Genomic DNA, 12,059 nt, shown 5'->3' on the forward strand with positions numbered 1-12,059 from the left:
TGGTATAGATATGTAATGGTGCAAACGTAAAAGACCGTACCGTGAATGTCTTCATTAATCCATACACTATATATCCTACCCAAGCATCTACCTGGATACTACTTAAAGGATTACTACTTAAAAAATTAAAATATTTAAATATTAAGAGGAAGGGATCGTAAACCAGAAGATTTAATAATCACTATATATATATTATTTTTAAGCGTGAGTTACTATTTCTCAAGGTAAATCGTTCAGGGGATGTTGTAAAAATGTCCCTTGTCCATGAAGCCTAACAGTATTATGTTTTATATTGTTGCTCCTGATCATTTTAATACACGTGTTACACTTTACATACTTTTTGTGCACTGGTTTTAATTCTTGTCCCTTGTCTTGTCCCCTTCGCTTAACAGGAGTCTGGAAGCGTAGCACGTATTAAACAGCCAAAGGCAAACTGAAGCAATGAGCAATATTTTTGAAAAGTTCATCTTGAGGACAGACCTCACATCGATAAAAATGTGAGGAATTCGAGACGTTTTGCCACATTTTGAAAATCCTGGTCCATTGTCCCGTCAGGCTGTGTCCAGGGATTGTCTGTCTCTAGGTATATTGTCAATGGCAGCCCAAAGGAGGCGCATGGTAAAAGAATTCAATCCTTACGTCACTTGCTATATCTGCAAAGGCTACCTTATCAAGCCCACCACCGTCACAGAGTGCCTGCACACGTGTGAGTATTGCTTTTAAAATGCAGTACAAGACTCTTCAAAGGTGATCAAGGATAATGAAGGCTGTTGGATGAAAAGAAAAAGTTCTATATTGCATCTTACTAGCTCATATTTGTAGTGGCTGCAATGGCTCTTCATTTTACTTTAGGTTTTTCTTTCTCGTTTATCTTCACCTGGTGATCCTGCCAGTAACACACTTCCTGTTGCTGGGTGACGGCATTCACTTACTGTACTGTATTTATGGAGGAGCAAAAATTTCACCCTAGGACAAGACTACAGAACATTTCCCCCCTCTTCTCTTCTCCATAACATAGAGGAGATTGTGTTTACACACAATTCCAATATCATTATTTTAAAGAAGTAAACCCTGCAAAGCAAGTAAACGCTGCTCCGGCCACTAAGAGCACCTGAGCAGCGATGACATCACTCCCGCGCATGGGAGCCGCCACTAATGGCATATCGCCGCTAGCAGCGACATGCTGAATGCGCCTGCGCTCCGCTGTGTACGACGCATGCGCCGTAGACAGCGGTGTCTGTCTTTTTGTAAATATCTCCTAAACCGTGTAGGTTTAGGAGATATTTCTTAGCCCATGTACACACGGCAGACATTCCGATGGACAATGTCCGATAGGACCGTGTTGTCGGATAATCCGACAGTGTGTGGGCTCCATCGGACTGTTTCCAATGGAGTATCCGACGGACCAAGTTTTCCAGCTGGGCTATAAAATTTTCAGACAACATGATCCGATCGGACTTTGTCCGATCATGTGTAGAGAATTCCGACCGGACAAAGTGCCACGCATGCTCAGATCAAATTCCTAGACCAAAGCTATTGGCTACTAGCCTGAATGTAGTCCCGTCTTAACGAAACGTCATCACGTTGCGTACGATCGGATTTTCCGACAACTTTGTCCGACTGTGTGTATGCAACAGTTTCAGACAAAATCCGACGGATTTGGTTGTCGGAATGTCCGACCGTGTGTACAAGGGCTTAGACCTATAGGTAAGCCTTAATCTAGGCTTACCTGTAGGTCAAAGCGGTTTGTAAGGGTTTACAACCAATTTAAATAACACTGCAGTGTGTACAAGAAGTTAGGAGCTTACTGGTTTTCTGTCAGGATAGACAAGTATCTTTGTCTATCAAACAGATATACAAACATGCTTTCAATGTTCTATTTAAAGCAGTATTAAACCCAAAAGCAAACACATTGCAGTTTACCAGTTCTTGGAAATGATGGCTGTATTCGTTTCTGTTTTTAGGCTTTCTTTCTTCTATTTTCATCTGGAAATCCAACCAGCAAGTCTTTTTTTTTTTTTTACAGCACAAACTCTCCAGCAGAATGTATCAGTTTACATGGATGAGACAAGCCACTTAAAACTGGCAGAGGTGATCAGATGATCAGCTTTTATTTATTCATGTAAAACTTTATCCCAAAAGAGAAAAGAAAATGTTTGCTGTAACTGATTATAAAGTGTGATCTGGAGCATGGCTTCATTTTGTAGGTGGTTCTAAATCTGCTAAAACATTTAACACTGCATGCCACAACCCCCCTTGACAATGCTGCTGTGCCTCCTATGCTCCTTGATCCAGAGTAGTGTCTCACTAATGCAGGAGGTGTGGTGTGTTGCTGGCCAGATCACTAGGTGAAAACAGAGGGGAACAAATTCAAGCAAAAGAAAACTGATGCAGCCACCACATTTAATGGTTGGTAAGCTGCAATATTATTCCATTTGTGGTTTTGGGTTTAATACCGCTTTAACAGAGCAAGTAAGAGTTCATGGATGGGGTTTACATACACTTTCTTTTATGATTGTTTGGTTTGCTTTTATAATTAGACTTCCACTTGGCCATTTTATTTTATTCTACTTTTCAGTTGTACGGTTCTTGTTTTAGAGTATCTGTCTTGTACCCTTCTAGTGGCATCGCTTGGGCATCAGTTTGTAAAGATAATGTGCAGTGAAAGTGATGTATGCGATCAGCCTGTCACATTGACAGGAACAGAGTAAATCCTCTTCCCTTTTGACTTTCACAAGTTATTTAAGCAAATAATCCTCTTATCTGCTGACATGCAGATCTGTCCGGTAGCCATTAAATATGGAAACTGTGTTCTCTGAAATGGCAAGTTTTAAAGAAGTTGTTTGTTTTGGGACAGCTGACAATCCCAGTGCCCTATTTTTTTTGGTGATGTTTTATCACTTTTGCTTTAACATTGATACCAATTTGTACTGTTTGCTTGTTCAGGTAATGCAGGTGATGATTCCCTCAAGGTACACTTCTTCAACTGCAGACCACTTTATAATCTCTCCTGTTTTACAAATACAATGGACAACTCCAACACATTGCTGACTATACCCTAGAGCCATTCTGTTGGCATCAGTGATGCCCTTGTACAGGGGACTCCAAACTTTCTATACAAAAGACCAGTTTACTGTCCTTCAGACTTTAGGGGGGCCGCACTGTGGTCAGTGAGAGTAAAAAATTACATAGCACACATGTGGTTAGGTGGAGGAGGAATAATTCCCAATCATTGGTATTAGTGGGAGGAATAGTGCCCCATTGTTGGTATCAGTGGGAGGAATAGTGCCGTATCGTTGGTGTCAGTGGGAGGAATAGTGCCCCATTGATATTAGTGGGAGGAATAGAATAGTATCCCATCATTGGTATCAGTGGTAGCAATAGTGCCCCATTGATATTAGTGGGAGGAATAGAATAGTATCCCATCATTGGTATCAGTGGTAGCAATAGTGCCCCATTGATATTAGTGGGAGGAATAGTATCCCGTCATTGGTATCAGTGGAAGGAATAGTGCACCATCATTGGTATCAGTGGAAGGAATAGTGCCCCATCATTGGTGTCAGTGGAAGGAATAGTGCCCCATCATTGGTGTCAGTGGGAGGAATAGTGCCCCATCATTGGTGTAAGTGGGAAGAATAATACCCCATTCTTGATGTCGGAGTGAGGAAGAGTGTCCCAAGTGCCAGATAAAAGGCAAGCAAAGGGCCACATCTGGCCTGTGGGAGAATAGTTTGGTAACCACTGCTCTAGAGTGCCACCTGTTTAGATAAAATGAGTTGGCTGGCAAAGGACTTTTGTACTATAATGTGTTTTTGTGTTCTAATTTTTTGTATATAGCACTTCTACAACAAGTATACTGAATCATTTCTTATATCCACCTCTCCTGTGTGTTTTTTTTATTTTTTATAAAGTTTGTAAGAGTTGTATAGTCCAACATTTTGAAGAGAGCAACGATTGCCCGAAATGTGGAAACCAGGTCCATGAAACCAATCCTTTAGAAATGCTAAGGTATGTGAATGCTTTCTCTTTCTCTTCTAGAGAAATACCATTGAGGATGATTTTGTATTAGTCCCTCTAATGTGCTGCCAGTGTTAATTATGTGCAATTCATTTATATTTACTAACATTCCTAAACAATATATATTTGATAGACTTTGCAGTTTTGTAGTGTTTTGATACCACCATGTAATCTGAGGAAGCCAGTTCTAGACATGATTTCTTTATTCAAACATATATGTTCATTCATGCGGTTAAAGTAAAATGAATACCCTGCTTGTGAGCTGTAGATCTGTTCATTATTTGGTAAGGATACAATGTCAGAATCTCTTCTCCCCCCCCCCCCCCCTTTATTTTTAGATGTGTCAACTGGAACTGGCAACCGTTAAAGATAAACAAATGATCAATTTGCCCACGCACACAAATCTAAAGTTGTGTGGTTCCACCTGTATGATGCGATGCAGTGTCACACAGCTGTGTGTGTGTGTGTATGTATGTATGTATATGTATATATATGTGTGTGTGTGTGTGTGTGTGTCTACTTTTGCCTCATATCTATAAGAAAATACAGCTTCCTACAGTATATGTCCTACAGGACAGACAATATGGTTGCCGGTGGATAAAACAAAAATATATGTAATATTTACTTTGCTAAAAAACATTGAGCATTGGTTATTCAACTATTCACTGGCTGGAAGACTGGATTTACAGGCCTGTATAATATAAGGAAATGGTTTGGTTTTATCGTATCAGATAAAAAAGCAAAAAAGTAACACGCTACTAAAAAGTTAAAGAGTGCTGCTCACCCCTAGATTATGATAGAAAACAAAAAGAAGAGAAATATCCCCTATGATGGGGTTTTTAGGCAGCAACACAGTATCTGTAATAAAGTAGAAACATATATTTGTACGCAGTAGGGATTAAACTACTGAAAAAATAGAAAAAAGGGGGAATGTACTATTTTATAAATGTTTATTAGTATAAAAAAAAAAAAAAAAAAGAGTATGAATAAATGGCACAATAGTCAAAAATTGAACTCCACTAGGCAGTTAAAAAAAACCTAGTATAAGAATTTGGATGCACATATATATTCTTTTGTCTATATATGTACATCCAAATTCTTATACTATGTTTTTTTTAACTGCCTAGTGGAGTTCAATTTTTGACTATTGTGCCATTTATTCATACTCTTTTTTTTTTTATTTTTTTTTTTTTATTATTATTTTTTATTTTTTTTATACTAATAAACATTTTATAAAATAGTACATTCCCCCTTTTTTTCTATTTTTTAAGTAGTTTAATCCCTACTGTGTACAAATATATGTTTCTACTTTATTACAGATACTGTGTTGCTGCCTAAAAACCCCACCATAGGGGATATTTCTCTTCTTTTGGTTTTATCGTATCAGTTTTTTTTTTTCTCTAAGCATTTTCCAGGACAGCCATGAGACATAGGGCTCCTCCTACCAGGACAGGAAACACGTTAACCCCCACCAGATAAAAGGGCGGTCCTCCAGGCCCCTTGTCAGTATTAGTGTTTCCTCCGGACAGGGGTAATATGTTTCCTGAAACTGATTCCCCTAAGTCTTGTGAGCATGGCTCCTGTGGCGATGGGGGTGGTATTCCTACCTTTTTCTTAGGTTCCAGAGGGGCACATCCACCGGGGTAGTAGGTTTGTGGCTGCTGTCCCTGCCTCTCCGTGCATGAGGAATGCCAGCACCATGGTGTATGTCTGAGCTCCTGTCCATGAGCCGCATGGTGGCAGACAGCTTGCTTTCCCTGCTAAACAGCCTGGCTTAAGTGTGCCGTTAAAGTGAGGCAGGTCACTTGCAGGGCATTTGACCTCATCAGCGGACGCTGGAGACGCTAGTTCTCTCTAGCTCTCTAAATGGCACGAACAGGGACGCTGGGAGGCTGGTGGTTTTAAAAACGGTGAAACCCAGCAGAGGCTGCGGATCACTACAGGGGCGGGGTGGACTCCTCTGCGATACCTGCACAGGCAGCGGAAGCAGGCCCTAACACCAGCCCCTCACAGGTAAGCCTGAAGTGTATTTTACTTGCTTGCACATCCTGTGAGTGTTCTCCGCCTTGTAACCAATAGGGACTAGGTGAAGGGGGGACATTTTTTTTTTCTTCCTGCACAGGGTGTTATGGAGTGTATGCGGCGTAAAATTCATTGGGGTCATTTGTTTTTTCAGGCCAAGACTCAGGACAAGGACAGCCACCAAAAAGGAAATGTGTGGTTTGCGGAAATAAATTGAGCTCCTCATGGAGCAAAGCAGTTTGCCACACTTGTATAGACAGCCTAGTTAAGGACCCTGTAGTCTCCTGTCAGAAAATGCTGACTTCTGTTAGATATGAGCTTGAGTCTAGGTTTAGCTCATTTAAAATTCTGATTAATAAAATTCAATTCCCCTCAGAGGGTCCATCTCCAGTTAGCACTTCAGCCGGTCATAGAACTCCACAGCAGAGAGTGAAGACTCTGAGACTGAAGCTGGATCTATCCATTCATTTCTGAAAGAATACACATACAGGGCCCAGGGATAGAGAATCCGCAAGGGGATCGAGGTATAAGTTATCATTGGAAGATGTAGATGACTTATTAAAACCTATACGATGCTTGATATAGAAGAGGAGAGGGTACAATTTTCTAAACTTGACATGTACAAAGGTTTGCATAGGAAAAAGGTTAGAGTTTTTCCCGTACATACATAGTTCCCTTCTTGATACCATCAAGCTGGAGTGGGAAAATCCAGAAAGAAAACCTTTATTTTCTGGTAAACTAAGAAGGTTTCCATTTGAAGAGGACATGGAACAAAAATCCTAAGTTGGATGCACCTCTTTCAAAAGTTTAAAAAAAAACTCTGACCCAGCGTTTGACGATATGGGCACGCTTAGGGATCCGATGGATAAAAGAGGAGATATCCTTCTTTACAGAGCCTGGGACTCAGCAATTGGGAATCTTAAACCAGCTCTGGCCCCTTCTGTAGCCAGGAATTTAGAAGTATGGTTGACCCAAATACAAACACACTTGTTGGCAGGTACCTCCAGAGAACAGATTCTGAAAACGTTCCCTCTCCTCTTTCGTGCAATGGGGTTTTTGGCTGATTCTTCCACAGAGTCGGTAAGAATGACAGCTAGGACCTTGGCCTTAGTGAATTAGGCCAGAAGAAGCCTATGGCTTTAAACCTGTTAAGGCGATGCTTCCTCAAAGTTACACCTATGTGGTCTTCCCTTAACAGGCAATCTTCTTTTTGACCCAGGTCTGCAAGAGGCGCATGGCCGATAGAAAAAAGGCCTTTTCCAAGAATAAAAAAAAGCAAACAGCCAGAAAGTTTTTTTTTCGTGGCCAAAGTCAGCGAGGTCCTATAGAAAGGGACAATTGGCCCAAAAAACATTGGACAGGGCACAAGGGCAGAAGTAAAGGGGGCGTCTTGTTTAACCCTCCTCCACAACCTGCCAAGCCACAGTGACTCGTGCCTCCCAGTGGGAGGAAGATTGGGGGCTTTTCTCTGAGTGGGCAGCAGTCACCTCAAGTCCATTCTTTCTGGACCTAGTGACCAATAGGTACAGGCTGGAATTTTCTTGCCAGCCACCATAGAGATTATTGGTCACCTTGCCTTCCCAAGATTGGGTAAAAGCGAGGGCCCTGGGTCTCCAAATTGTCAACTTTATAGATCAAAAGGTCCTGATCCCGGTTCCCAGATTGGATCAGGGCAAGGGATTTTATTACCATATGTTTGTCATCAGGAAGCCATCAGGAAAATATCTGCTTATCCTGAACCTCTGGTCTCCTAAACCGTTTAATCAGGTAAAAGCACTTTCGTATGGAGACGGTGTTCTCAATCAAAAACCTGCTTTACCCAAACTGCTTCATGGTCACTTTGGATTTGAGGGATGCCTATCTGCACATCCCTATTCATCCAGCCTTCAAGATTCTTGAGACTAGCGATCAAGATGGGAACAGAGATTCGGCATTTTCAATTTCAAACCCTCCCCTTCGGTCTGTCCTCAGCCCCACACATCTTTACAAAGGTGTTGGGGGAGACGCTGGCTCCGCCAAGGTTAAAGGTGATAACTATTATCTCTTACCTGGATGACCTCCTAGTGGTGGCGGAGTCATACCAAAAGTTATTAGCGGATCTCCAGACTATACAGGACTTCCTTAATCTCTAGGCTGGTTAATAAACAAAGAGAAGTCTTCCTTAATTCCAGCCCAGAAAGTGACATATCTGGGATACGAATTTTGCTCAGTAGACTATAAAGTTTTTCTCCCACAGGAAAAGGTCTCAAGAATGGTGCAAACAATGTCAGCCTTACAGACCAATCAATCGCTCTCGCTGAGAGAAGTTTCAAGAGCAGTGGGTCTGATGACTTCTTGCTTTCTCGCAGTGCCATGGGCAAAATGTCATCAACACCCATTACAGCTGTTTCTACTAAGGAACTGGGACGGAGACGCAAGTTCCCTGGAATCAAGGCTCTTGTTACCCTCCAGGGTAAAAAGAAGCTTGTGGTGGTGGAGGACGCACCTTCAACTAACAAGGCTTCTCCCATGGTCCATTCCTATATCCCAGAGGATCACAATGGATGCAAGTTTCTGGGGATGGGGAGCCCATCTCAGCAACACAATGGTGCAGGGAGAATGGTCCTCAGGGGAAGCAAGATCTTCATTGAATCGGAGAGAGCTTCTAGTGGTTCAGAGAGCCTTGCAGGCATTTCAGACATCAGGGGTCACAATCTCCAGATTCTATCCGACAATATCGCTACTGTTGCGTACCTCAACAAACAGGGAGGTACAAGAAGTCTGATACTTCAACCTATCGCTCATGAGATTTTATCATGGGCAGAAGGGAATCTAGTCTCAGTTACAGTAGTGTACCTGAAGGGGACACAAAACTGTCTGATAGATTATCTCAGCCGCTACTAGGTATGCCAAGACAATTGGTCCCTTCATCCTGAAATCTTTGCTGGTCTCAGACAGATGGGGATGTCTGGAAGCGGACTTGTTCGCAGATTGGAGCAATTGCAAGACAGAGAAGTTCTTTGCTCTGAACCCAGCAGATCAGTCATTGGGGATCGATGCTCTGGTGAATCCTTGGCCATTTGGCCTCTATAATGCCTTCCCCCGATCAGGCTAATTCCGGAAATCCTCTGGAAGTTTCTTAAAGAGGAAACAGATCTTATTCTAATAGCCCCTTTTTGTTCCAAGAAGCCATGATTTTCCCTGTTACAGACTCTGGTCTCAGAGCCTCCACTGAGTCTTCCGAAGAGTCAAGACTTATTATCGCAGGGTCCAGTGTCGCACTCACAAGTGGTTTCCTTGAACGCGACGGCCTGGTATATGAAGAAAACACACTAAGCGCCCAAGGGTTCTCTGACAAAGTAGTCAAGACTAATTGCAGAAAACCGGTCACTAGAGCCATATATTCCAAGGTCTGGAAGAAATTTAACTCATGGTTCTCTGAAAACCAAAGATTAACTTATGATGTTCCTTCAATTTTGGAATTTTTCCAAGAGGGTGTCGACAAAGGTCTTTTTAGTTAGTATTTTAAAGGAACAGTCGATCTCCGCTCCCGAGCTAATTCTAAAAGAATTCAGATTATTCTATGAAAATGTATACAGGGCAACCCCTGGCTGGCCTGAAGACCAGCGTAGGGAATTTTTTACAGTCCTTGCATCTACCCACTCTTTGGCAGGAGGTTCTTAAATTGTTGGACAAAGATTTTACCGCCAAGGAGATAGAGGAGGCTATCTGCTCATTCCCCAGTGGTAAAACACCAGGAACAGACGGCCTACCTGGTGAATGGTACAGAATTTATGCCTCATTAATTGCACCAAAACTGTTGAAGGTCTTTTCTGAATGTAAAGGAAAAATGTCCTTGCCCCCTTCTATGTATCAGGCACATATAGTCCTCATCCCTAAGCCCGGCAAAGACCAATCCCACTGTGCTTCCTATAGGCCGATCTCCTTGCTAAAGTATGACCTCAAGATCTTGACAAAGATATTGTAAACAAGCCTGTGGACGATTCTCCCATCTCTGGTTAATATAGACCAGACTGGTTTCATGCCAGGGAAATCAACAGATATAAATTTACGTAGAGTGTTTACACATCTTCAGCTTCCTTTCTCTGAGTCCTCCACTAGGGTAATGGTTACACTAGACATTGAAAAGGCATTTGATTTGGTGGTGAGGCCTTTTATGTCTTCGGTTCTAGAAATCATGGATTTCGGAGACAGATTCCGCAGGTGGATTGACATTTTATATAAAGACCCGACAGCACAGATAAAACTTAATGGTGCTTTATCAGCAACCTTTTTTGTTGGAAGAGGTAGAAGGCAAGGTTGCCCTCTGTCACCGGCTCGCTTTGTTCTGGTGATGGAGCCACTTGCCTCGGCCCTCAGACAAGCGGACAGGGTAAGGGGCATACAAGTGGGTTCCATACACGAGAAAGTTGCCTTATACGCAGATTACCTTATTCTTTTCTTAAATGACCCTGCCCAGTCACTTCAGGATACGCTGGCCGTTCTATCCAATTTCACTAGCTGCTCAGGACTCAAGGTAAACTGGGACAAATCCCAAATTGTACCGATGGATAATGCCACGAAGGATGTAGCAGATCCCAACCTCCCTTTACTATGGACAGACAAAATTAAATGCCTAGGTATTTATATCTCACATCTACCTCTGACTACCATACCCTTAATTAATACAACTGACAAGAGCAAGATTGAAGGTGTGGGCACATCTCCCCCTCTCTCTAATCGGGAGAATTAATCTATTCAAGATGAAGCTTCTACCTGCTTTTCTGTATGTTCTCAGACATGCCCTCGTCTGGATACCCAAAAAAGTATTTTGCCTGATGAACACAATTTTTACAGTCTTTTCTCTGGGGCACCGATCACCCGAGATTTAGGCTGACAGTGCTACAGAGACATTGGGGAGAGGGAGGTCTGGCTTGTCCTGACCTCCATTCCTATTTTGTTGCTGCTCTTTTATCCCATGCCCACAACTGGCTGGTCTCAGATGACTCTAACGCAGCAGTGGTCCTGGAAGCAGCAAGTCTGGGGTACAGAACCTACCTTACCAGGGTCTTAGAGCTCCCTTCCCTCTTATAACGGCAATGAGAGCAGTCCCGGTGGCATGGTCGATGGCAAATTCCTTGCGGTCCATGCCTCCTGGACACATCTCCCCACATAACCCTCTTTGGTTTAACCCACAACTGGTAGAATTTGGGTCCATACCCGATCCCAGTGTGTGGGCATGCAAGGGCATCAAATATGTGAGTAATATCTGTACTGAGGGCTGACTGCCGACATTTGATTGAAACAACAATATAAGCTACCTAATTCACATTTTGTTTAGGTTTTTGCAGCTTAGACACGCATTTAACACTCAGTTTGAAAATGCACAAGTGGCCTTTTACACCTCAAACCTGGAGACTTTGCTCAGGGATGAAGCTCTATCTAAACCTTTTATCCACCATATATAAAACCTTACTTCCTAACATTCACACGGGCCTTGAAAAACTTTAGGCGAAGTGGGTGGTCGATTTCCCTATACTGGTGTCAGGAACTGGACTTGAACCTGGGACCTCAGCTGTGTCTGGCAATGAATCTTCTCACTGAGCTGTCTGAGATGCTGGACAGTGTCTTGTCAGATCCTTTAGACAATCTTGCCTTGTACCTTGATTTCAGCTGAACCTTGAACTCTTTGCTCCTCCCATGAATTTCCTGATATAAACCATGTCTCTGCACTGCCAGAATATTATGCTATCTCCAGCCTGTATCTCGCTCCTGTCTTCTCTGCTGCCGTTTATATTTGCTACTGCTTGTTATCGACCCTTGGCTTGTTCCAGGACTACGCTTCTGCATGATCCCAACCTGCAACAACTCGTTACCGACCTTTTGGCTTGCTTTCTGACCACGCTTCTGTTTGATCCTTACCTGCTCATCCGCTACTGAACCCCGGCTTGCTCACCTCCTGGTGGGGCGATCCTGAGGACCGCGACCTGGTACTAACATGCAGCTAAATCCATCTCCACCATCAGGAGCTCTGGTGAAAG

At 42.7% G+C, this 12,059-nt stretch overlaps 1 protein-coding gene across 7 annotated transcripts in view; it reads left to right on the forward strand.

Annotated features, from left to right (window-relative positions):
• Window positions 1–12,059, forward strand: part of PCGF5 (polycomb group ring finger 5) — a 104,179-nt gene that overhangs the window by 51,621 nt on the left and 40,499 nt on the right. For all 7 annotated transcript variants that reach the window (XR_013262726.1, XM_077454214.1, XM_077454213.1 and 4 more), the window contains 2 exons: window positions 393–706; window positions 3,912–4,008. Coding sequence is in view for 6 of the 7 variants with exons in the window: in XM_077454214.1 (XP_077310340.1) it covers window positions 595–706; window positions 3,912–4,008 (209 nt within the window). In the remaining variant the exon portion in view is untranslated. The remainder of the gene's footprint in view (window positions 1–392; window positions 707–3,911; window positions 4,009–12,059) is intronic.

This window comes from Lithobates pipiens, unplaced genomic scaffold (assembly GCF_037356315.1).
Source record: "Lithobates pipiens isolate NorthernLeopardFrog02 unplaced genomic scaffold, aLitPip1_a1.2 Scaffold_25, whole genome shotgun sequence".
Taxonomy (NCBI): Eukaryota; Metazoa; Chordata; class Amphibia; order Anura; family Ranidae; genus Lithobates; species Lithobates pipiens.